The sequence below is a fragment of the Babylonia areolata genome, chromosome 1 (genome assembly GCF_041734735.1).
Source record: "Babylonia areolata isolate BAREFJ2019XMU chromosome 1, ASM4173473v1, whole genome shotgun sequence".
Classification (NCBI taxonomy): Eukaryota; Metazoa; Mollusca; class Gastropoda; order Neogastropoda; family Buccinidae; genus Babylonia; species Babylonia areolata.
Genome location: NC_134876.1, coordinates 83,456,174 through 83,483,718, shown reverse-complemented (window position 1 = coordinate 83,483,718; position 27,545 = coordinate 83,456,174). Strand labels below are relative to the sequence as shown.

The 27,545-nt window shown below is 43.4% G+C and overlaps 1 protein-coding gene across 2 annotated transcripts in view; it reads left to right on the top strand.

The window, feature by feature from the left end:
- Nucleotides 1–7,909: 7,909 nt before the first annotated feature.
- Nucleotides 7,910–27,545, top strand: part of LOC143293905 (metalloprotease mig-17-like) — a 20,471-nt gene continuing 835 nt past the window's right edge. The window contains exons 1-13 of one of the 2 annotated variants that reach the window (XM_076605275.1): nt 7,910–8,075; nt 9,232–9,295; nt 9,626–9,746; nt 11,927–12,004; nt 13,417–13,550; nt 16,466–16,503; nt 17,146–17,254; nt 18,851–19,003; nt 21,708–21,894; nt 24,078–24,203; nt 24,642–24,696; nt 26,376–26,519; nt 27,242–27,381. In XM_076605275.1, coding sequence (XP_076461390.1) covers nt 7,976–8,075; nt 9,232–9,295; nt 9,626–9,746; nt 11,927–12,004; nt 13,417–13,550; nt 16,466–16,503; nt 17,146–17,254; nt 18,851–19,003; nt 21,708–21,894; nt 24,078–24,203; nt 24,642–24,696; nt 26,376–26,519; nt 27,242–27,345 — 1,413 coding nt within the window. In that variant the 5' untranslated portion in view covers nt 7,910–7,975 and the 3' untranslated portion in view covers nt 27,346–27,381. Of the gene's footprint in view, nt 8,076–9,231; nt 9,296–9,625; nt 9,747–11,926; nt 12,005–13,416; nt 13,551–16,465; nt 16,504–17,145; nt 17,255–18,850; nt 19,004–21,707; nt 21,895–24,077; nt 24,204–24,641; nt 24,697–26,375; nt 26,520–27,241 lie in introns of both variants that reach the window. The other variant, XM_076605266.1, reaches the window with a different exon arrangement.

Genomic DNA, 27,545 nt, shown 5'->3' with positions numbered 1-27,545 from the left:
GAGATCTCCGCGCCGTGCTTACGAGACAGGGCATCTTGAATGGCGGAGGTGCTAGAGCCGTTCCTGTCACTCAGTTCCAGCAAGGCAGAGACCAAATCCGCTTGCTTGATGCGCAGGTCATTGTCCCTAGCCCTTGCGCCTTGTCTGTCATTGGTGGTGGCCGGTAAGCTGTTCATTTCGGCCTACTCGCTGGCACAGAAGCGCTGACAGCGCCTTGCTCTGCAAAGCAGAGGCACAAATCGGTCGCACAGTTGTTCAGCCGCACTCTTCAGCTGCGAAACGACAACTGCCGGATTGTGTTTATTCAGTTGCCAGCACATTTTATCGTAGACATGGAGATGCATCCACTTGTGAAGGTATTGATTGGCTAACATCACTGCTTTGTCGAAAACACAATCACCGACATAGCACGGATGAAATGTTGAGGCACTCATACATATAAACGGGGAGGAAACAAAAATAAACACACGCAGGCGCCGATATTAACACTTAGAAATAGAAGTAATGCACACATCTGTGGAAAACTGAATGGAATAGATGTCATCTTTGGAACGTCATACGCTTTTCCTCTCTTTCTGTACCCATAATGACGTCATCGTAAAGCTGGGGCAAGCTGTGACGTAACTGTGTTATGAATTTTTGTATGTGTCACGTCAAACATGCAGATTGAAACAGAATTTTACAATTCAAAACAACGTGGCCTATCGTTTTATTTGGGGTTTTTTTTTTCGATGTGAGGTTCAATTCACATTTATTTTTGGTTGAAATTTCAGTAGATATCCACAACAAACTCTGCCTCTCTGGTTGTTCCTATGGTGAAATCCACATGTGTCAACGTAAAACCGTAACCATGACGAAACAAACATAGTAGGCTACAGGCACCTATTCAAACTTGGCAGCTCATTCACTCACACTCACACACAGACACGCGCACGCTGTCCACAAATCGAACATACACGCCGGCCAGTCCGAAGGCAAATGCACTACAATGCTAGCGGGGCAGACCGCCATGGCACTGGCTGCGACGTACAATAAGCAACAGGCCGAAGGAAACGCGATTGAGTCAAGAATCGAACCCAAAACGCCTACACCACCCGAAGACGAGCCTTGTCCACGAAAGGTACGACGCACTCCATTCCCTGTCGAAATCGCACACATCACCACAGTGATCGCCGCCCTTGGAGAAAAATCGGGTTCGACCCTTACCAAAATCGGCAGGCTGCTGCAAGAGCAGACAGAAAACCAGGCGCCTGTGCCGAGATCGGCGCTTCGACGGCAAGTTTTGCGCGGCATTCGAGAAGGTAGCATCCTCCAGTGTGGCTGTACCAATCGCTACGTGATCAAATGGACTGCCAGTCTCACCAAGAGAAAGTGGGGGTACTTGGGGAGGCCGAGAGGGAGGAAGAGAAGTTGTCATGGTGGTCGTCGTCGTAGTCGTCATCGTGATCGACGATACCGTATACTGAGCCAATCTCGTAGACGTGGAAGAGGTTGTCATGGTTGTCATCGTAGTCGTCATCGTGGTCGACGATACCGTAAACTGAGCCAGTCTCGTAGACGTGGAAGAGGTTGTCATGGTTGTCGTCATCGTAGTCGTCATCGTGGTCGACAATACCGTAAACTAAGTCGATCTCGAAGACGTGGAAGGCGAGGTCGCAGGAAGCGGAGAGGGAGGACGGGAAGCAAGAGCAGGAAGGGATTAAAAAACAATTTCCACAAAATAAATCCATCGAATTAAGAAATAAACAAATACAAAAATCAACACAAAAGCAGACAAAAAAACAACAACAAACAAACAAATAGATAAAATAAAGTAAAAAAAAGAAAAAAAAAAAGAAAGAAAAAAAGATAAATAGAAAATAATTATGTAAGAAAATAGACAAAAACAGTTAGATAAATCAATAAATATATAAGAACTCCACACAACAGGCCTTATCTAGGGCCATCAGTTGAGAAGATAATATGTGTGCGTTCGCGCGCGCGCGCGTTTGTGTGTGCTCTTGGGGATTGTGAAAGGGGGATATACAGAGAAATCAACAATCCATAAATTTTTTTAATCAAAACCCCCTCCCCCCTAACATCCCTCCCGCACCCGCCCCCCTGCCCCCCGCCCCCACACCCCTACAAAAAAAAAGCAAAAAAAAAGCAGAGAAACACTCCAGATTGACTGTGTAATAGTGATCCAGCAATCGACAAAAAATAACCGGTTGGACAATATGTTTTATTCTGAAAAATAGCAAATTTATGAGTTTGGAAGAAAACTGACACTGAACTAAAAATCGGTTTCGAAATGTGTCCGCCATAGACATGATGCAGTATATTATTATCATCATTTTTATTACTATTATTGTCATTATTGATCTTCTTCTCCTTTATTTCTCTCTTTATTTAGTTTCCCATATTCATTGTATTAAACTTGATCTTGAAAGCATCCACATGTATCAAGTCTGATGCGAGATACAATATATCCTGCGTAATCAATCAATAAAAGTTTAATGGAAAACCATATTTTTGTTGTTGTTGTTGTTTAATTTCAGTTGTAGGCTTAAACCCTATTTCCTTTTGGTATAAACAAATCTTGTCATCAGCACTTGTTTGAAATTTGGTCCGTACTATAGACCCAAGCAGTCGCAAAATTCTGAAACTGATCATTTGATATATATTTCAATTGTATTCTCAATACCAGACGTACGAGTCGAGAGCTGCCTCCACATGCTTACGCCATATTTGGATGTCAAGAGTATGGGTTAGTGCAAGCTGAGGCCACTCTTCCCTGTTACTTCCATCACATTGTAATAATGAACCGAGTGGCGATTGAGGGGGGAGGGAGGGGTTGGCAGGTGGGTGCGGGGAGGGTGGAGTATGTGTGCTAGCTAGTTCAGAACAGCTCCTCACTCCCTCTACTTCTCCACATCATGCTGCGACGCCGTGTCAGTGTAGGGTAGCCCAGCAGGTCTTTCCCTTGTGTTTGTCACGTTGCATTGCGAAGAGCTTCTATACAGGCTGTTAACCAAAATAGGACAACACCATCTTCGCTTCCGTCCAGTTGTAATGGGGTGGGGTCAGTAAAGGCTAGCCCAGAACGACCCCTTTTCCTGCTTGAACAGCTTGTTTAAACCCGTTGAAAGGCGGTAGATTCAAACTAGGGAGGGTGGTGGTGGTGTTGATTTTGACGAGCCACAAATTGGTACCCCGGGGCGAATCAAGAATTTCCCTGGGTTGATATCAGCGAGGGAGGGGTGGGGGTGATAGAGTGTTAATTTGAGGCTGTTTCACCGAGGAAGGAAGGGGCCAGGATGTTTAAGACGCTTATCTGCCATACAGTGTCCGTAGGGTCTGGGTTCGATTCCCGCTCTCGCCTTTTCTCCCAAGTTTGACTGTAAAATCAAACTGATCGTCCGGTCATTCAGATGAGATGACAAATCGAGGTCCCGTGTGCAGCACGCGCTTGGCGCACTGAAAAAGAACCCACGGCAACAAAATCGAGTGTTGTCCTCTGGTAAAATTCTGTAGACGAAATCCATTCTGAGAGATACAAAATACATGTGCATGCACTCAAGTCCTGTCTAACGCTTTGGGTTATGCTGCTGTTACGTACCTGTCTTGCAGATGTGATGTAGCGTATGTGGATTTGTCCGAATGCATTGACGCCTCTTTGAGAAACTGAAAACTGAAACAGTTTCACAGGGAGTCATTTCTTCTTTTAATTAGACGTCTTTTCGCTTTAAGTGATATTAGACTTGTCATGTGCGTGAGTGAGTGAGTGAGTGAGTGAGTGTGTGTGTGTGTGTGTGTGTGTGTGTGTGTGTGTGTGTGTGTGTGTGTGTGTGTGTGTGTGTTGGAGGTGGGAGTGTGAGTGGGGATGGTGAATTAATGGGTGATATACAAAGAATAAACTAGAAAAGTGGGATCGACTTTCCTTAAAATAATTGTAACATCAATTAACAAAATGAACAACAGCAAGAAATGAAATTAGATATCTGAATAACTCATCATGAAAATACTCCTATTGGACTATGTAACAGGGATTCAGCAATTTCGAACAATGATAAATGGTTAGACAGAATTTCTTTTATGTTTTGTTCTGGAAAAATACTTACTTTTCATGACTGTGGAAGCAACCTGTCAATCACCTGACACTGAAATAAAGTGTGGTTTCGTGCGATCTGTTTACCACATACACAATTAAATGTTTTTGCTAAACTTTGCTTTGAAAGCATTCAGTCTTATGCGAAACTCCAAAGAGGATACCAGTCTATAATGGTAAGGTGAGTAATCCATCAAGTTTTGCTGTGCCATTTCTATTGCAAACCCATTTTCCTTAAAGTAAGAAATCCTATTGTCAGTACTAGCTTGACACCTGCTCCACATTGAAGACTCGAGCAGTCTGCAGCATTCTGACACCGATTGGTGGATAAGTATTTCAAATGTGTTATCTATTTTTTGTGCACTTTTTTTTCTGCTCTGACTTATTCGAAAGTTCGGGAATAGATAAAAAACAAAAACAAACAAACAAACAAAAACAAAAACAAACCCCAAACAAACAAACAAACAAAAAAAACAACAACAACAATCGTGGGGTTTGCAGCTGCTTCCACACCCGTACCATTATGGGAAACACAGAAACCGGCTTTTTATATAAACTATATTGTGATAAGGAAAAGGATGAAAATATTAATGTTCTGAAATCGAAGTCAAACACTCGTCAATATGGAAAGTATCAAAACCACCGTCAGGTGTTTACCGACGGATCAGTGCTTGAAAATAAACACACAGGCGCAGCTTTTGTCATTCCTGCACTTAAAATTGACAGGTCGTTTTATCTTGGAAGTAAGCTGAATTAGTTGCGGTTATGCTTGCGTTAGAGTATCTGATAAATCTCCCGATGACTATAATACAGAGTGGTTTTATTGATTACATGCTTTAGAATGATTTAATATAAAACACGACCAGATCTTATATTCGAAACAAATGATCAGTTGCACATTCTATCAGCCAAAGGTACTGTCAGAATTTTGCTGAGTATAAGAGGAAAGGAAATGGCCGACCGGGAGCCATGTGGCTGAAGAGGGACGTTCAGCACTGAAGCGTGAGCAGCACAGGTTGCCAATTGATATGGTCTACACAGATGGTCTAAAAACACTTACCTATTTAGATAAAGATATATTTCTTAAACTGTATAAAGCATTGGTTAGATCACAAGTGGAATATGGTAATATTGTGAGGCACCCATATCTCAAGAGACAATCTATAGCTATAGAAAAGGTACAAAGAAGAGCAACTAAGTTATTAAAAGAATGCAAATCTATGAGCCACCAACAGAGACTTATATACTTAAATCTGCATTCATTAAAGGGTAGAAGGCTAAGCGGGGATTTAATAGAAAGATGCAAAATGTTAAATTGCTATAATGAAGTCAATGTGAATAACATTTTTAAAATGTCAGATTATGAGAGTACAAGAAATTCAATGATGAAAATTTGTAAAGAGCACTGTAATACTAACCTAAGCAGAAATTCATTAGCTAATAGAATTGCACATATATGGAATGTACTACCTATCGAAACTAAACTTGCACAAAATACTAATCTGTTCAAAAATCTCCTTGACATGACCATCAATTTAAAAGAAAAATTCATTGGCTTTGACGAGTGATTTACAGTACGTGTAAAAGAAAACATATATGTATCCCACAAATAAAAGGAGACCGATATTGAAGGGGACATAAGAAAAAAGGCCGTGAGGCCTAGGCAGTCAAATGCCAGTCCCTACTACTACTTTAAACTTTAAGTGACTGGCATGATGGCATGATTTGCGTCATGCATTTAAAACTTTACGTCATCATTTGATGACATCATTTTATGATTACCTGTCGACTATCAATTTTGTTCGAGCGAATCTCAAAACACGTGTGTCTCGACTGACGTCTTATTTTCAGCTTTTCTCTTTAAAAGTTTTGGGTGAGACGAGGAAGTGGCTTCCCGTTTGCAGAATTCTCTTAGCGCGCGTAAAAGAACCAACAGTAAAAAGGGAATATCCATGACAAAGTCTGCTGAAAAATGGACTTTGTCAATCAAACCTTTTTATTTTTTTTTTCACACTATTTTTTTACTAACAGGGTGGTTAACTTCTGGAATAATCTGCCCAGTAACATTGACACTTAACAGTTTTAAGAATTTATTAGATAAACACTGGAAGGATTATGGATTCCAAGTTGCACTGTGATGACTCCCCGGTGAGAACAGTCGGATTTTCATACAGATAAATCTGTAGTGACGTAAACAGAACAATACGATACGATACAACACAATACGATACGATGCGATACAATACTATACGATACGATACAGCACAATACGATACGATACGATGCGATACAACACAATACGATACGATACAACACAATACGATACGATACAACACAATACGATACGATGCGATACAATACTATACGATGCGATACAACACAATACGATACGATACGATGCGATACAATACGATACAATACGATACGATACGATACGATACAACACAATACGATACGATACAACACAATACGATACGATACGATACGATACGATACAACACAATACGATACAACACAATACGATACAACACAATACGATACGATACGATACAACACAATACGATACGATACGATACGATACGACACAATACGATACGATACAACACAATACGATACGATACGATACAACACAATACGATACGATGCGATACAATACTATACGATACGAAACAACAGAAGAGGCCCACACACTGTCTTGTCGCACTGACAAGAGTTTCACTGGTTTAGAACTAAGCTCTGGGCCGACTGTTGCCGCCGTTTGTGGACTGGGACAGGCAGGCAGCATATGGCCCTGTGTGTGTGTGTGTGTGTGTGTGTGTGCAGACGTAAGCGCACTTTCCGCCCGCTCAGCCACCCCCTCCCCCCACTCCCCTCCCTACCCCCCCACGCCCCCCCCTCTCTCTCACTCGCTTACCCGTCTAATATCAAATCAAATCAGTCGACATGGACATCAGTTTTTGCAATCACAGACTCGTTATAAACACAATAAAATCTGCTCAGACATGCACACCATCAAAAGAGATTAAAACCAGTCACATAAAAATCCGCAAAAACTGTCGATAGGCGAACACACACACACACACACACACACACACACACACACACACACGGGATGTATAGGCTATTTCTGCTTTCTCACCTTAATTCTTTTTGTCAGCTGTGTCTGATGAACACTTGATTTTTCTTCTTCTCCGAAACAGCATCATCGTAGGCTTCGTGGCGGTGATTTCTGGAATTACTTCTGTCACAGTTTCTCATTATTTTATGTTACATTTTGCTCCCATTGATAAGATTTTGCTACTATTGAAAGAATGTTGTTAACACTGATAAGATGTTGCTCCCATTGATAAGATTTTGTTTAGTTCCATTGATAAGATTTTGCTCACATTGATAAGATTTTGCTTCCATTGATAGGATTTTGCTCCCGTTGAAAAGGATTTTGCCCCCACACTTATAGGTTCCTTCTTGGGCGTCAGCGTGATGATCAAGAGAATACATTGTCTTTGATTTCATTTCTGTATTTATTTCGACATTTTGAATTACTGATTTCTTTCTTTCTCTCTTTCTTTATTTTTTCTCAACCTAACACCTTATATATTAATTCACCGTTTTTATATGTCGCTGTAGAAGTTTCTGTTCAACATATTTTTTTTTTCTCGGTCTGATTTCGCTGTTTGTTGTTCCGAGCAACGTGTTGTTTTTTTTTCTCTCCCCCCACCTCGGTAGAATCGTGGTTTATGCAAAAGTCAATGCATCGAGTGTGCGCACCCCACCCTTTTGACTGACATTCCGTCAGACGACCAGCTGTCGGTGACACTGAAACACATGGAGTCTCTCTGTCCCACGACGTCCCTGTACCGTTAGTCTGCAAGGTCGCTTCGACACACGATGGTTCGTGAAGGGCGTGGAGCGGTCTGTTCATGGACTGCTCAGGGCACTATGACGCTGATGGGCTTGCTGGGGGTCTTCCTAGTCTGCAGTTTAGCAGGTATTGATTTTGTTCTCCGCGTTGCTTTTTCATGTGGTAAGTGTACTATAAAGACGGGCAGTTGGATAGGTAAATATATATATATATATATATATATATATATATATATATATATGGAGGTAGGTAGGTAGGAAGGTAGGTTGGTAGGTAGGTAGGTAGGTAAGTAGGTAGGCTGTAGGTAGGAAGGTAGGTAGATAGGTATAACTTTCCGCAAGCGAAAACACTTTAAGGTTCCATTTTGCTCCTTAACAGCAGCCGCTATCGTATATAAATCCAAGAGTGGCAAGCTGAAAACAGGAAATAGCACACACGAACACAGACAGACACACACACACACACATACACACACACACACACACACACACACACACACACACACACACACACGCACGCACGCACAGAGATACAGGGGCATACAGACAAGCACGTGTATCTCTCCATCTGTATCCTCTTGCTGCAAAAACCTACCTGCAGGTCTAAAGAGATAATGCAACTCAACATATTTTTTCTTTCTTCAAACTCCTGTATTTGAAGTTAAATCGGAATGTTTTTTTGTTTTTTGTTTTTAACACCGAAATAACAACAGTGGGTCTTTTTTGGAATTGTGTGATCAGTTGAGAATGAAAGCCCCCCCCCCCCCTTTTAAACTTACATGATAACTGTGGTTATGGTGATGATGATGATGATGATGATGACGATGGTGGAAACGTTTTCCATTTGTTCACCTTCTTTGATCTGTAAGCGGGATAGCTTCTCTCCTGTACATAATTAAGTCACTTTAGTGAAGACCTATCCATTTGCATATTGGGACAATATCGATATGACAACAACGACTACAACAACAACAACGACTACAACAACAATAACAACAGCAACAACAACATCAGACTGCTTTTACTGGCTCACGAAATAAAGAGGCTCTGTTACGTTATATATGAGCAGCAGAAAAGTGTTTTCTTTTCAGCAGCAGCAGTAGCAGAGACACACTGGCACTGACACTGACACACTGACACATTTTCATTGACAACAGCCAATAGCTCTTCTGCCCTCAGTAGCACACACACACACACACACACACACACACACACACACACACACACAGAGAGAGGGGGGAAGGGTATCAGTACGTCTGCATGGTGGTCCATAATTGTTGCAGATGGCAATCCTCAGGGCTACAGCATAGAAATTGGAGTCATTGTAGACAAATGGGCCTTTGAAAAGTAAGCAATGATGTGTGTGTGTGTGTGTGTGTGTGTGTGTGTGTGTGTGTGTGTGTGTGTGTGTGTGTGTGTGTGTGTGTGTGTGTGTGTGTGTGTGTGTGTGTATTGGTCCGTGCATGCATGCAAGCGTGCGCGTGTGTGAGTGCATGACTGTGCACGCGCATGTGAACTTGTGTGTGCTTGAGTGTGTGTGTGTGTGTGTGTGTGTGTGTGCGTGCGTGCGTGCGTGCATGCGTGTGTGTATGTGTGTGTGTGTGTGTGTGCGTGTGTGTGCGCGCGCGCTAGCGCGTGTGTTTGAGCGAAGTTAAACAGTTTTCTCTACCGTTCTAGCTGGACATCTATTTTCAACAAGACTTTGCGACCTGCTACAGGACGTCATCTGTCCCCATCCATCTTGAAGAAGAAAACGAAGCGTTGTTTACAAAGGTTCATCAAAGCTGTATTCGTTGGGGTAAGCGAGAACGTTGGTCCGTATCTCACCACATTGTATCTTAGCCCAATGTGACATGATAGCCCACAAACCAAATGTCAAATGTATACATAATTATATGTTTATTTATTCCCTGGTAAGGCACTACAATCTCAGATTGTACATAATGACACAACATTTAAAGTTTCAGTTTCAGTTTCTCAAGGGGGCGTCACTGCGTTCGGACAAATCCATATACGTTGCACTACATCTACTAGGCAGATGCCTGACCAGCAGCATTACCCAACGCGCTTAATCAGGCCTTGAGTGCATGCATATAAATTTGTGTACCTATCCGTATGGATTTCTTTTGCATAATTTTGCCAGAGGACAACACTTTTGTTGTCGTGGGTTCTTTTTCAGTGCGCCACGTGTGTGCTGTACACGGGACCTCGGTTTATCGTGGGAGAAAGGGCGAGAGAGGGAATCGAACCACACCCCCACGGACTCGCTGTATTGGCAGATGAGCGTCATAACCATTCTGTCACCTTCCTCCTGACACAAAATAAGATATTTACAAGTAGGTGAGGAATCGCAATATGTGATCAATTCTTTTTTTCTGGGTGCCCTGAAATATACCGATTACAACAGTATATGCAAAGCTTAAGTACAATTTTCATGAATCATGTTTCAATTTTTGCAATTTGTTTGAGGCAGTTCAAGTGTTCGTTCGGGTACATTTAATAGTGCGGTTTAGATATTAGGTTTTAGGAATGTGTGGTTTGTTTTCAACTGTAGAACAGTTGTTTTGTAAGAAGCGAAACCCCACTGTTGTATATTCCAACTTCCACGTTTGTTCGTTTCGAAAAATCTCCATCCTTATCAGCCCACCAGGCGCCGTTACCACGACTGAACCAAGAACCCTTAGATTAAAAGCCAAATGCGGATACTGCGTCCATCGTGCAAGATATTGTCCCCCCACCCCCCACCCCTCCCCCACCCCCTATATCATAGTGATGACATGTCCCTTACGAAAAATGTTATGGACCTGGATCCTTTTTCTGTGGCCTATCATTTCACAATGTTTCACAGAAATCTATGATTTTTTTTTCGGGATGTGACACTATTGCATGTTCCCCCTGGCTTTGTGTTCTGATCGGTTCACCACTCAAATTTTACTTCTTGGTTCTATGCCCGTAGCTGGCTAATCCTTCCACAAATGCCAGGAAAACCTGTCCACGACTTTCATTTTTCCTGTTTTGCGAAAGCCCGTTGACAGACAGACAGTCAGTCAAACAAACTGGGGTAGCATCCTCAAAACTACCCTCTCCCCTCGGCTGTATTGTACCTCGGGGTCATTGTGAGCTATCCCCCCCATCCCCCCCCCCCCCCCCCCCCAACCTCCGCCCCCTCTCGTCCAGCAGATGGAAACTGCAGGCTGTCAAACTATTGAAAAGGGAAGAGGGCTCATTCTGGGCTATAGCATTTACTGCCCCCTCCCACTCCCCACCTCCACACACTCTTCTCTTCATTAACTCATTCAGTACGGCTAGTCCTCTCTTCTCCTTTACACAGACCCCTCGGATGTCCAGTGAGTATCTCAATGACCCAACATTTAGCTTCCGTCGTCAGAATTGTGGTATTCTTTGTCAACATTCACGTCTTCAGTATAAGAGCCTTCCGCTTGCAATATTTTGTTGATGGAAAATGGGGTGAAACGCTGTTAACATCATCTCTTTCGCCGTTCGTATGGAGAGAGTTAAAGTTAGCGTCAGGAAACGTGGGGGCGTGGGGGATAGGGGTGGGTGGGTTACTTTTATAGCGCGTATTATGTCTAAATGGGTCAAATTTACCCATGAGGTAATTTCAAGCTGTCACAGAGTGACCTACATATCATTTACGAGGAGGGGTAGAATTCAGTGGGGGAAGCAGTGTGTGTGTGTGTGTGTGTGTGTGTGTGTGTGTGTGTGTGTGTGTATGGTGGTGTGGGGGTCAGTTCTGACTAGCTGAATTTTATTCCCGGGGGGAATCTGATTGAATGACACCAGGAAACGAATGTTGAGCGCTCAATGGCAGCCAGCTGTCAGTCGGCTCTAACCACGCTTGGAACTTGGTGTCCGACCGAGGATAGGCGCTATATAAGTATCCATATCATTCATCATCATCATCATCATCATCATTGTTGGCGAGACTGGCTGACTGACTGCAACCCCGCTGTACAGGTCAACGCGATCTTTGAAACCCTGAAGGCGCATGACATCCAGCTGGACGTTCGTATCGTCGACGTCCACTTCGCCATCGTCAGTTGGTTCTGTCTTTCTTCCTGTCTCTTTCCTTCTGTCTCTGACTTTCTGTCTGTCTGTGTGTACGTCTCTGTCTGTCTGTCTGTGTGTACGTCTCTGTCTGTCTGTCTGTGTGTACGTCTCTGTCTGTCTGTGTGTCTGTCTGTGTGTCCGTCTCTGTCTGTCTGTGTGTCTGTCTGTCTGTGTGTACGTCTCTGTCTGTCTGTCTGTGTGTCCGTCTCTGTCTGTCTGTGTGTCTGTCTGTCTGTGTGTACGTCTCTGTCTGTCTGTGTGTACGTCTCTGTCTGTCTGTGTGTCTGTCTGTCTGTGTGTACGTCTCTGTCTGTCTGTCTGTGTGTCCGTCTCTGTCTGTCTGTGTGTCTGTGTGTATGTCTCTGTTTTTCTGTCTGTCTGTGTGTACGTCTCTGTGTGTACGTCTCTGTATGTCTGTCTGTCTGTGTGTACATTTCTGTCTGTGTGTCTGTGTGTATGTCTCTGTCTGTCTTTCTGTCTGTCTGTGTTTGCGTGTGTGCGTGTGTGTATGTGTGCGCATCTGCGCGTGTCCACACATAATGCTAGCCCTTATTCACGACATCCAGGAATTTATGTTTATTCAAAGGCTATGTTGCGTTTTTATGTTGCTGTTTTTACAGCGATAATGACGTTGATGATACGTCTACGACAGCGACGACGTCAGTATTGTCGTTCTCAGTCAAACCGGTGTCTGACATTCCACGGATACCAAAGGATTAAGACGATGTTTGTGGCAACGAAGAAGGCAATGAAATATGAATTAATCTGGTTTATTTAAAAGTGACTTTTATAAGGCCATGACGACGACGATGGAGTTAAATTTGGCTTTATACCGGCAAATATAATGAAGATAATACAGTATCGGTAATTAGAAAAAAAAAGGTGTTTCATTTTTGAAAAAAAATTAACAGTGCCATATGATACCAGTACCGAGGTACCGATTTCATGTCGATGATTACAACATTGATGAAGACACTAGCATTGACAAAGACGATGTTAATGACGGCATTGATAATGATGACTGTGTTCGGTGGGTTATCGAAACAAGAACATGCTCAGCATGCAGCCCCCCGACCCCTCCCGCCCCCGAAAACGGAGTGTGGCTGCCTACATGTCGGGATGAATGAGCAAAACAGTCCTGCACGTAAAATGTTACGTGTGTGTGTGTGTGTGTGTGTGTGTGTGTGTGTGTGTGTGTGTGTGATTGAATGACACAGGAAACAAATGATGATCGCCCAATGGCAGCCGTCAGTCGGCTGTACCCAGGTAGGCAGCCTGTTGTTCAAATGACCTCTAGTTTGTAAAGCGCTTAGAGCTTGGTCTCCGACCGAGGAAAGGCGAAATGTAAGGATCCGTATCAAATCTCCAGTCAAATCAAATAATAAGGATGGTGACAGGATGAGTACGTGACAGGCGGAATCGACAGAAATGACACAGCCACCATGCATCGTGTACTGGATGACCTCCGGCTGTGGGTGGTCCGTCACAAGGCACGGGTTTTACCGGCTGACCACATTGTCCTCTTCACAGGGTACGTGGTGCTGATGGTGGCCCTACTTTTGTTGTTGTTGTTGGTGGTGGTGGTTCTTGTTGTTGTTGTTGGTGGTGGTGGGTGATGGTGGTTCTTGTTGTTGTTGTTGGTGGTGGTGGTGGTTCTTGTTGTTGTTGTTGGTGGTGGTGGTGGTTCTTGTTGTTGTTGTTGGTGGTGGTGGTGGTGGTGGCGGTGATGGTGTGGTGGTGGTGGTTCTTGTTGTTGTTGTTGGTGGTGGTGGTGTGGTGGTGGTGGTTGTTGTTGTTGTTGGTGGTGGTGGTGTGGGTGGTGTGGTGGTGGTGGTTCTTGTTATTGTTGTTGGTGGCGGTGGTGTGGGTGGTGGCGGTTTTTGTTGTTGTTGTTGGTGGTGGTGGTGCTGATGGTGGCCCTACTTTTGTTGTTGTTGTTGTTGTTGGTGGTGGTGGTGATGGTGTGGTGGTGGTGGTTCTTGTTGTTGTTGTTGGTGGTGGTGGTTCTTGTTGTTGCTGTTGGTGGTGGTGGTGATGGTGTGGTGGTTGTTGTTGTTGTTGGTGGTGGTGGTGGTGATGGTGTGTGGTGAAGTGGTTCTTGTTGTTGTTGGTGGTGGTGGTGGTGGTGTGGTGGTGGTGGTTCTTGTTGTTGTTGTTGGTGGTGGTGGTGATGGTGGTTCTTGTTGTTGTTGTGTGGTGGTGGTGGTGGTGGTGTGGTGGTGGTGGTTGTTGTTGTTGTTGGTGGTGGTGGTTCTTGTTGTTGTTGTTGGTGGTGGTGGTGGTGGTGTGGTGGTGGTGGTTCTTGTTGTTGTTGTTGGTGGTGGTGGTGATGGTGTGGTGGTGGTGGTTCTTGTTGTTGTTGTTGGTTGTGGTGGGTGATGGTGGTTCTTGTTGTTGTTGTTGTTGGTGGTGGTGGTGGTGGTGTGGTGGTTGTTGTTGTTGTTGTTGGTGGTGGTGGTGGTGTGGGTGGTGTGGTGGTGGTGGTTCTTTTTATTGTTGTTGGTGGCGGTGGTGTGGGTGGTGGTGGTTTTTGTTGTTGTTGTTGTTGGTGGTGATGGTGTGGTGGTGGTGGTTGTTGTTGTTGTTGGTGGTGGTGGTGTGGTGGTGGTGGTTGTTGTTGTTGTTGTTGGTGGTGGTGGTGTGGGTGGTGGTGGTTGTTGTTGTTGTTGGTGGTGGTGGTGTGGTGGTGGTGGTTGTTGTTGTTGTTGGTGGTGTTGGTGTGGTGGTGGTGGTTCTTGTTGTTGTTGTTGGTGGTGGTGGTGATGGTGTGGTGGTGGTGGTTCTTGTTATTGTTGTTGGTTGTGGTGGTGGTGGTGGTTCTTTTTGTTGTTGTTGTTGGTGGTGGTGGTGGTGGTTCTTGTTGCTGTTTTTGTTGGCGGTGGTGGTGGTGGTTCTTGTTGTTGTTGTTGTTGGTGGTGGTGGTGGTAGTGATGGTGGTGGTGATGGTGGCTCTTGTTGTTGTTGGTGGTAGTGGTGATGGTGGTGATGATGGTGATAGTGGTGGTGATGGTGGCTCTTGTTGTTGTTGTTGGTGGTGGTGGTGATGATGATGGTGGTGATGATGGTGATGGTGGTGGTGACGGTGGCTCTTGTTGTTGTTGTTGGTGGTGGTGTGGTGGTGGTAGTTCTTGTTGTTGTTGTTGTTGGTTGTTGTTGTTCGTGGTGGTGGTGTGGTGGTGATGGTGTGGTGGTGATGGTGTTGGTGGCTCTTATGTTCTAACATAATATTTTCGAGAGTGTGGGAAACAACTGTTACTGACGAACACATTATGGATTCCTATCCGTGCTTAAGATGTAGGTGTGAAATTCATAGCGAAACTGACCATGTGAAAAAATGATAGATGTTGATCGTAAATAATCGCTGGTGATATGGATGTTAAAAAGAGGGGGAAAAACAGAAACAAAATAAAGGACAATAAAGCCAATCACTAAACATAAAGACAGCACACATACGTTCACAGACACACAGACACACACACACACACAGAAGGAAAAAACAAAACAAAAACAGATGAGAATAGAGCCAATCAGTAAATTTAAAAACGGCACACACACACACACACACACACACACACACACACACACACACACACACACACACACACAGAGGAAAAACAACAACAAAGAAAACCAAGCAAACAGAGGAGAATAGAGCCGATCAGTAAATATAAAGATGACACACACACGTACACTCACGAACACACACACACACACACACACACGTACACTCACGAACACACACACACACACACACACACACACACACACACACACACACACACACACACACACACACACACACACACACACACACACACACACACACACACACACACTCCGGATGTGGAGTGATGGCCAAGAGGTAACGCGTCCGCCAAGGAAGCGAGAGAATCCGAGCGCGCTGATTCGAATCACGGCTCAGCCGCCGATATTTTCTCCCCCTTGAATAGTGGTCTGGACGCTAGTCATTCGGAGGAGACGATAAACCGAGGTCTCGTGTGCAGCATGCACTTAGCGCACGTAAAAGAAACCACTGCAACAAAAGGGTTGTTCCTGGCAAACTTCTGTAGAAAAATCTACTTCGATAGGAAAAACAAATAAAACTGCACGCAGCAAAAAAATACAACCCCCCCAAAACACAACAACAAAACAACAACAACAACAACAACAAAAAAGAAAAGAAAAGAAAAGGGTGGTGATGTAGTGTAGCGACGCGCTCTCCCTGGGGAGAGCAGCCCGAATTTCACACAGAGAAATCTGTTGTGATAAAAAGAAATACAAAAAAAAAAGAGTAAAATACACACACACACACACACACACACACACACACACACGCACGCACGAACGCAAGCACAAACAGCGAGAGAGAGAGAAATAGAGACAGACAGACAGACAGACAGATACGAAGATCTGCTTTGTTGGATCAATGACAGTTTTTTTTTTCAGGCTGGATCTGTCTGACGGTGCCGACAGCCGAGTTGTTGGTGGGTTATTTTCATATATTAACACCTTGACTTCTGCTGACAATTAGTTGGCCTGTGCCCTTTTCAGTGAAGGTCTGCTCATCTCACTGAGACAGAACAGAGCTTACAAGGCAGGATATCGGTCACCAGTCTTTATTTGGAGGGTTTTTGTTGTTGTTTGTGTCTTTTTTTTTCTTTTTTCTTCAAACGTGTGTTTGTACTACTTTCGTTCAGCAAAATCATTTACTGCCAGTAACAAGGATGCACAAAGTAGTAACTGCTTTTTCAACCCTTGCCACTCTGATCTCATTTCATCAAGGGTTCAGTAGTCAAGGGGTTCACCAGAACAGTTAAGCCATACACTTTCTCCTCCATTTACCAGAATGGAAAAAAAGAAAAAAAGAAAACATGCCGATGTGCGTCAGAGGAAAAAAGGAATCCATTTAGAAAAAAGAAGAAGAAAACTTTCTTTCTGTTTTTCATATACCTCGTGGTTTTATTGGGTTGTGACTGTGCGCGATGCAGAGAGAGAGAGAGAGAGAGAGAGAGAGAGAGAGAGAGAGAGAGAGAGAGCAATACACGTTATTTGCTTCCAGTCAAGTTGTATACAAACGTGTGTGTGTGTGTGTGTGTGTGTGTGTGTGTGTGTGTGTGTGTGTACAGGTGTCAGTAATGTGGGATGTATGTGTACAAGCAATCACTCGCTGTCAGCTGTGGAGGCCCTTCCCAACGGTAACACCATACTAACGTTCGCTCATGAGTTGGCGCACAGGTATAATCAGTTTTTGTTGTCGTCGTAGCTGTTGTTTTGCCGTCATATTTGTCGTTCTTGTTATTTTGTCTGTAGTGGTTGTTGTCGTGGCTGTTATCGTTGTTGATGGTGTTTTTTTTTTTTCCTTTCTTTTCTTCTTCTCCATTTTCCATCGTCTTTGCTGTTGTCGTTGTCGTTAGAGTGTTGTTGTTGTTGTTGTTGTCATCGTCGTCATTGTTGACGTGTTTTTTCATGGTTGTTGACGTTGTTGTTGACGTTGTTCGTTTGTCGTCGTTATTGCCTTTGTCAAAGTTTTTGTTGTCTGGCCTGTGGACGTTTGATTTGTGTTGATGGCGATGTGCGATGATATAGCAGAACTGAATTACTTTCTTCTCGTTGACTTGCTTTGCCTTTTGTTATTGCTGGTGGTGATTATGATTTGCTGGAAGTATTTTTTCATATCGTGTTTCTGTGCAGTCCCTGTGCTTGTAAAAACAGTTATTGTTAACATTATTACGATGATGATGATGACGATGATGACGATGATGATTATCAATTATTATTATTATTATCAATTATTGATTATTATTATTATTATTATTATTATTATTATTATTATCAATTATTGATTATTATTATTATTATTATTATTATTATTATTATTATCAATTATTGATTATTATTATTATTATTAGTAGTAGTAGTAGTAGTAGCAGTAGCAGTAGTATTGTTATTGTTATCATCACTATTATTATCATTATCATCATCATCATCACCATCATCATTATTATCATTATAATTATTATTATCAATTATTTATTATTATTATTATTATTATTATTATTATTAGTAGTAGTAGTAGTAGTAGTAGTAGTAGTAATAGTAGTAGTGTTATTGTTATTATCACTATCATTATCATTATCATCAATATCATTATTATTATCATTATTAGAAGTAGTAGTAGTAGTACAATATATTTCTTTACACTGAAATCAAAGTCCCAGTAGAGATCGGGTCTTCATAAATGCAGCTCAGCCTCTCTTTGTTGTTTTCTTGGTGTATGTATACTTTATCTTTCTCCCCGGGTCAGTCCTCTGTGGAGACTTCTAAAATAAATGTGGATCTTTCTTCCTACATACATGTCGATATTTCGTCCGCTTCGCACGTCTTCTTTTTCTTTCTCTCTTCCCCCCCCCCCCCCCCCCCCCAGTGTACATGCTTATCTTTTTCCTATACACATGTCTATCTCTCTGCTATGTACATCTCTCTTTCTACAAACAGGTCTATTCGTTGAAAAATGGCTTCGTGCAGTATTTTCTTCTTTCAAGTGCACGAGTACATACCTGCGCGCATGTGTGTGTGTGTGTGTGTGTGTGTGTGTGTGTGTGTGTGTGTGTCTGTGTGCGTGTGCGTGCGCGCGCGCGAGTGTGTGTGTGTGTGTGTGTGTAAGTGCTTGTGTCCGTGCGTGCGTGTGTGCGCGTGTTTGTGCGCACATGTATGTGTATGCGTGCATGTGCGCGCGTATTTTTGCGCATATGTATGTGTGTGCGTGCGAGCGTGCGCGCATGTGTGTGTGTGTGTTTATGCGTGTTTGCATGTGTGTGTCCGCCCCACCAGCCTGAACGTGCATCACGACGGGATGGGCGACAGCGAGGACTGCCCCCGGAACTCCCTCATGATCATGGACGGCGCCAGGACCCAAGCCTCCCACCTCAACTTCCGCTTCTCCCCCTGCTCCATCCGCACCATCAGACAGTTCCTGCTGGACTCGTGAGTCTTGTCTGTGGTGTTCGGGAGAAGAAAGAAACCCCCAAGGAAAAATTCTGCGAAGAAAATAACAATGTAGTGTAATGTAATCGACAGAACTGTGATCATATTTACGGTATTAAAACGTAACATGTCATTTAATCGATAGAACTATATAATCATATTCCCGATATTAAAACATGCAGAATAACAGAGGCAAGGCCTTCAAAACTCACTTGTGATACACTTAAAAAAAAATCCAAGCTTTTTATGTATTGAGTATAATTTCAGAATGTAATGTTTAAGATGAGAAAGATCAGTTTAAATGAAATTAAGTCCCTTAGCATTAATTACAGAGTAATTTCCCTTTTTTACTATCTGCACCAAAACGTTTGCAAAATAAATAAAACTTCCATGCTTAGCAAAAGAGGTTCCTGTTTGTACAAAAAATGATAATGACTGCTCTTGTTGTTGGGTCAGAATATCAGATCAAAGTGCCAAGTTTAGAGAATACAAAAAATATAAATATAACAGTAAATGCAGTTTGCATATAATTAGGCTTCATTTAAAATTTTTTTTTGGTGCCCATCCCAGAGGTGCAATATTGTTTTAAACAAAATGACTGGAAAAAACTGAATTTTTCCTATTTTTATGCCTAATTTGGTGTCAACTGACAAAGTATTTGCAGAGAAAATGTCAATGTTAAAGTTTACCACGGACACACAGACAGACAGACAGACAGACACACACACACACACACACACACACACACACACACACACACACACACACACACAACAGAACACCGGGTTAAAACATAGACTCACTTTGTTTACACAAGTGAGTCAAAAATGTACGATAAAACTATAATCATATTTACGATATCAATACATGTAACATGTGATGTAATCGATAGAACTATATAATCATATTTGCGATAGTAAAGAGATGTAGAAAAATATACGAAGCAGGAGAGACATAGATATTTGTTTTGAAAAGGATTCTTTCTTTCTTGCACCCGCTTACTTTTGGTCAAGTATATCGGGTCTGCACAGATCTGGAGAAAACGACATGATGCGCTTTGCTTGAGGCGATAGCAACTTATTCATTTTCTTTACCACTAACTTGAATACAATCTTAATTAATTGAGATACTTGAAAATAACATGATTTAAGTGGTGTCATTACCTTCAGTAGAGTGTTTGTGTGTGGCAGGGAAGTGGGAGAGTAGGGTGCGTGTGAGGATGGAGGCGCTAGGAAGGGGAAAATGGGTGAAAACATGGCGCATTGACAGGCAACAGATGTCAGAAAATTGCCCTTTTCACATAAAAAAAAGCAGAGGTAATATGTACACATATAACCATATGTATATGGATCAGTCTGAACATTTTGACACGCCCATAAAACAGCAGCGTCAAAAATCGTTGCATCCACGCCTTGCGTTCGTTCGAAACTTTCTTAATCCTATCTCTGTCTCTGTCTCTGTCTCTCTTTCTCTCTCTCTTTATATATATAAAATTATGTGCGAGTGTGTGTGTGTGTGTGTGTGTGTGTGTGTGTGTGTGTGTGTGTGTGTGTGTGTGTGTGTGTGTGACAACATATGCAATCGTCAAGCAGAAGATAAAGCTCATCGTGAAGGCGGTTATTACCAATGCAGAATCGTTGTTGGATGTCTAGAGGCAATGCAAACAAAGCGAAAAATGCAAATAAATCGTTCAAAGTGCAAGAGAGGGAGGGAAGGAGCGAGGGAGCGAGAGAGAGAGAGAGAGAGAGACAGACAGGGAGACAGAGTGAGACAGACAGACAGACAGACAGAGACGGAGACAAAGACAGAGAAATAGAGACAAAGGAAGACAGGGATAGAGACACAGATAATGAGACAGAGAGAGAGAGAGAGAGAGAGAGAGAGAGAGAGAGAGAGAGAGAGATTGACAGACACACACACACACACACACACACAGACAGAGAGACCCCACAGAGACGGAGACAAAGACAGAGAAATAGAGACAGAAGAAGACAGGGATAGAGACACAGATAATGAGACAAAGAGAGACAGACAGACGACACAAAGGACAAAGATAGAGTTATACAGGCAGACAGACAAGGAAAACGGATTCACAGACAGACAAAAAAACAAATAGATACACGTGGACCACAACCTAAAACACTCCCAACCCACCACCACCACCTAAGACACTCCCAACCCACCACCACCACCACCACCACCACCACCATCACCACCACCACCACCTAAGACACTCCCAACCCACCACCACCACCAAAGACACTCCCAACCCACCACCACCACCACCACCACCACCACCACCTAAGACACTCCCAACCCACCACCACCACCTAAGACACTCCCAACCCACCACCACCATCGCCACTACCACCACCTAAGACACTCCCAACCCACCACCACCATCACCACCACCACCACCAAAGACACTTCCAACCCACCACCACCACCACCACCACCATCACCACCACCACCACCACCTAAGATACTCCCAACCCACCACCACCAACACCATCACCACCACCACCACCTAAGACACTCCCAAACCACCACCACCACCACCACCACCACCATCATCATCACCACCATCACCATCACCACCATCATCATCACCACCACCACCACCCCACCACCATCACCACCACCACCACCACCCATATCTCCGCCACTGACAACGTTCACCGGCGAGGCCCAACATTTTCTGCAGAGGGCGTGGAGTTATGTCCGCTGCCAGGATTCCCCGGGGGCCTTCCGTCTGTCCCCTTCCCTCTCCTGAAGGGAGCTGTCTGACACGCACCAAGGCCCCCCCAGTCAGAGAGAAGCCCCTTGGAAAGCTGTTTGACCCCGACACCATCTGCAAGATGTCCCTGGGACCCCAGTCCTACCTGGCTAGGGTGAGTTGATCACTGGACACTGGTTCTCGCCGAAGGGATGATGGTAATGGTGGTGGTGGTGGTGCTGCTGCTGCTGCTGCTGGTGGTGGTGGTGGTGGTGGTGGTGGTCATGGAGAGCATGATGATTGTGGTAGTGTTGTTGACAACAACATCAACAGCGATAATAATCATGATAATAATAACAATGATAATAATGATAATACCAAGAAGTAGAAGAAGAACAACATCAAGAATAACAGCTTGCGATCTAAATCTTATTAACAACAATATTTTTGTTGTTTACTTATTTGCGCCGTTTCGCTTCTAAACACACACACACACTCACATGCGCGCGCGCACACACACACACACTCACACGCGGGCGCACACACACGCACGCAACACTCACGCGCAACACACACACACACACACACGTACGCGCGCTCACGCACGTGCGCACGCATACTTCCTCCAGAACGTATTAATCAAAACAAGAAGATGGGTAAGGCGGTATGTTGAAATGATGTAGATCTACTTATCAAGTTCGCGGTCTTTTTCTTTTTTCCATTCAGAGTCTGCATGATCTAACTTTTTCCGAACTAGAACACACACACACACACACACACACACACCCCCACACAGACACACACATACACACACACACACACACACACAAACACGCGCGCGTGTGCGCGCACGTACGAACACACACGCACACACAAACGCACATGAACACACACAACAGCCGCACACGCGCTCGCGCACGCACACGTGCATGCTTCCTCTAGAACGTATTTTAAAAAACAAACAGAAGAGCGGTAATGTGGTATGTTGTAATGATGTGGACCTACTCGCTTTTTCTTTTGTACAGTCCAGATTCTTTACGGCATAACATCTCCCAACCAGATTATATGCCATATAAAACTTTCCCGATCAGATTCTGTACGATAAAACTTTTCCCAACCATACTATGTTTTGCTTTTTCCGGATTAGTGTCTGTACGATATAATTTTTTCCCAACCAGATTCTTTACGATATATTTTTTCCCTACTCAGATTCTATACGAATATAACTTTTTCCCAACTAGACTCTGTACGATACGATTTCCCCCCAACCAGATTTTGTACGTTATAATCTTTTTCCCGACCAGATTATGTACGACATAACTTTCTCCTAACCAGAATCTCTACGATATAACTTTTTCAAAGCCAGATTCTGTATAACCTTTTCCCAAGATTCAGATTCTGGATAACCTTTTCCCAAGCAGATTATGTTCGATATAACCTTTTCCGAAACAGATTCTGTATAACTTTTTCCCAACCAGATTCTATATAACTTTTTCCCAACCAGATTCTGTATACCCCCCCACCCCCCACCCCACCCTCCACCAGTCTCTGTGCGCTATATCCCTTTCCCAACCAGATTCTAGATTACGTTTTTTTCCCAACCAGACCCCGTTCGATATAACTTTTCCCAACCAGATTCTGGATAACCTTTTTCTGTCCAGATTCTAGCGATATAACTTTTCCCCAACGAGATTCTGTACGATATGATTTCTTCCCAACCAGATTATGTAAGATATAACAACACCAGACCAACACAAACAGATTCTGGATAATTTTTCCCACACAGATTCCGTACGATATAACTTTTCCCCCACACAGATTCTTTGCAACTTTGTCCGAACTAGAGTCTGTACGATATAATCTTCCCCAGGCATATTCTGTACGATATAACTGTATTTCCAAACAGATTCTGTACGATACAACTTTCCCAAACAGATTCTGTAAACTTTGTCGCAGCTAGATCCTGTAAGATGTAGTTATCCCCAGGCATATTCTGTTCGATATAACTTAATACCCAAAACAGATTCTGTAAACTTTGTCCCCACTGGATCCTGTACGATGTAGTTTTACCCAGGCAGATTCTGTACGATATAACTATTTCCCAAAGAGATTCTGTATAACTTTCCCCCACCTAGAGTCTGTAAGATGTAATTTTTCCCTCAAGCATATTCTGTACGATATAACTATTTCCCAGACAGATTCTGTATAACTTTGTCCCAACTAGAGTCTGTTCGATATTTTTTTCTCAGGCACATTCTCTACGACGTAACCTTTTCCAGGTTCTGGATAACTTTTCCCCCAACAGATTCTGGATAACTTTTCCCCCAGCCAGATTCTGGATAATCTTTTCCCATCTAGAGTCTGTACGGAACAGGGGGTGGAGCTCCTTACAGCCAGGTGTGCTACTCCCTCATGTGCTACCTGAAACAGGGCATGTCCTCAGCGGTGGTGGGCGTGGATGGATTCACCTGTGCACCTGGCAAGGCAAGCCTGTTCCTCTGTGTGTGTGTGTGTGTGTGTGTGTGTGTGTGTGTGTGTGTGTGTGAGAGAGAGAGAGAGAGAGAGAGAGAGAGAGAGAGAGAGAGAGAGAGAGAGAGAGTCTTCTGATGAAACGTCATTTGGCATGACACTTGGGTCACTTTGTTGTGGTTGTTGTTGCTGCTTGGTTGTCGTTATGGTGGAAGACTGCTTAGCTGGTTGATTGGTTGGTTGTGCGAGTTGTTCCTTTGCGACTTGGTCTGTATATCTATAGGTAGCATTACATGCGAGTGTGTAAATGTGTGTGTGTGTGTGTGTGTGTGTGTGTGTGTGTGTGTGTGTGTGTGTGTGTGAGAGAGACAGACAGACAGACAGACAGAGAACAAACAAAATGACCTACTCTAATCGATTTTTACTTGGTTGTGTTTTTTTTGTCTTGCACAGGTTTGCAAACTTGGAAATTGTATCGAGTCTTCACACTCATCAAACAGTATCTCAGGTAAGAAGACATTCAATACCATCTGGTCAGTATGTCTTTATCCTGAATATTGCTGAATGTATTATGATTTCGGTAAAGGCAAAAGCAATAACAAAACATCATTAACGACAAGAGTAGTAACAAATCTTATGATTGCAAAATGAAAACGGTAACGTCAACATCAATACGATTATATCAATAATAATATCAACGACAGCATTTGTAAGAATGAGAACAGTGATGATGATAATGATGATGATGATAATGATGATGATGATGATGATGATAATAATAATAATAATAATAATAATAATAAAGCCATAGAAGAAGTGGCAGTAACAAAAGTTTAGAACGGTTTGTTTCATTCAAAAGATATAATTCGATCTTGAACATTTCCAAGATGTACGAGAAGACGCAAATGCAAAACTGCTGTTGTTGCTGCTGCTGCTACGGCTGCTAATTCTGCCTCAGCTTCCACTGTTAGACTACTTGTGCTACAAGTGCATGTAACAGATCTGCCTCAGTTCCCATAAAGGAGCCGATCAGCTGTCGGATCCTGTCGTACGACTGTGCAGTGAGTGTGACTCGGGCTTGATGAATGTCTGATGCGGATTCAGTGGTCTCCCACTTCGCAGGCACGTTTAAAGCATTCGGATGGGACGATAAATAATGTCATATGTCGTATGCTTATTGGGTTTCAGTTTTAGTTTCAAGGAAGTGTAGCGTGTCGACTAAACCAGATATACTACACCACATCTGCGTAAAAAAAAAAGCAGAAAAAAATCTATGGTGCCTGATCTACATAAACCCAACGCGTTAGTCAGGCCTTGAGATCCCAACCTGCCCTTGGAGCATGAACATGGAATGGAATGGACACTGCCGTAAAAAGGCCCACAGACTTTCTTTGCTTCAATCAGACCTGGCGCAGAACAGTTGAAGGGGGGTAACTCAAGACCCTGAAGCACATCAGGGGCGTGCACTGCCATTCAAAGACTGGCCTCAAACAGACAAGAGTGGTGGTTCTTCGTTGCTGGCTGACCTACATGCTAAAGGGCAAAGGGCGCAACGGGCATTAAGCAAGCAAATAAGTAAGCAAGCAAGCAAATAAGTAAGTAAGCAAGCAAACAAGTAAATAAGCAAGCAAGCAAGTAAGTAAGTAAGCAAGCAAGTAAGTAAGTAAGTAAGTAAGTAAGTAAGCAAGCAAGCAAATAAGCAAGCAAGTAAGTAAGTAAGTAAGTAAGTAAGTAAGTAAGTAAGTAAGACCCTCCCTGATACACTCAGTGGTGAAGTATGTCACTTTATTTGTTCGTTTCATCTGTCATCAGGGATTGATCAGCGCGTGAGGTTTATGCTAAGGTTAGGCCATTGCTGCCTTTAAAAAAAAAGTACAATACATTTTATCTTATTATCATTATAATTCGTTAATGTATTTATGTATATGTTTGCTTGCATATTCATTAGTCAATTCATTCATTTATCTATTATTTGTTTATTTCTTATCTATTTGTTATATTTTATTTTGTTTTGTTTTATTTCATTTTATTCACTTTCTCTTATTCCATTTTATTTTACTTTATGTCATCCTACTTATTTCTTTTAAAGTGTTACACAGAGCTTGTAGCGCAGATAGAGCAGATTGTACCAGTCCACACGCTCTCACCGACCCCTCCGTGAAGAAAACATTTCCGTGTGTACCCCAGCCGACTGTCCGTTCGGAGACCCCCCATCAGGGACCGACGTGTACAAGGGACTCGACTGCAGTGGGGTGATGGACGGCGGATACGATAAGCCCTGCAACACCATTGAGTTCTCTAGACTGTGCTGCCAGACCTGCCAGTCTTCTGGTCAGTCCTCAGTGAAGACATTGCTTGACTGATTGATTGATTGATTGATATGGATACTTACACAGCGCCTATCCTCGGTCGGAGACCAAGCTCTAAGCGCTTTACAAACACTGGGTCATTTGCACAACAGGCTGCCTACCTGGTTAGAGCCGACTGACGGCTGCCACTGGGCGCTTATCATTCGTTTCCTGTGTCATTCAATCAGATTTCAGGAATACACACATACACGCTTAGACAGACACGTGTATGACCGTGTTTTTTTTGTGTTTTTTTTATTTTATTTACCCCGCCATGTAGGCAGCCATACTCCGTTTTCGGAGGTGTGCATGCTTGGTATGTTCTTGTTTCCATAACCCATTAAACGCTGACATGGATTACATGATCTTTAACGTGCGTATTTGATCTTCTGCGTGCGTGTACACACGAAGAGGGTTCAGACACTAGCAGGTCTGCACATATGTTGACCTTAGAGATCGGAAAAATCTCCACCATTTACCCACCAGGTGCCGTTACCGAGATTCGAACCCGGGACCCTGAGATTGAAAGATAGATACAGTGAAACGTGTATGTTTGTTCCCATTTATTCAGGCTATTTACACACTTGTCTGGTAGATACAGGGACACGTGTATGTCTGCTCTCATGTAGTCAGGCTACACAGTTGTCTAGTCTGATGTATGTGGGGATACAGAGGATTTATTCAGAGGATTGTGCTGCTGTGCAGACTGCGAGGACGCTCCGTGGTGCCAATTTCACCGCATCGCCTCCTGCAGCACCGAATACATGCAGAAGAACTGCTGCAAGAGCTGCAAGTCCCGCACACACTGATGCCTGGTCATCCTCTCTTCCATGCTCGCCGGCAGACTTCGATACAGCCTCCTACCCACGCTCATTGGCGTGCCTGCATCTTCTGGGTTTTCTCGATTGTCAGTGTGCATGCAACCACACGAGTGCACTCAAGTTCAGAACGCATTCTATTCGTACACCGTACAAAAACTGCCAGTTGTGTTATATCCATTCTGCAAAAT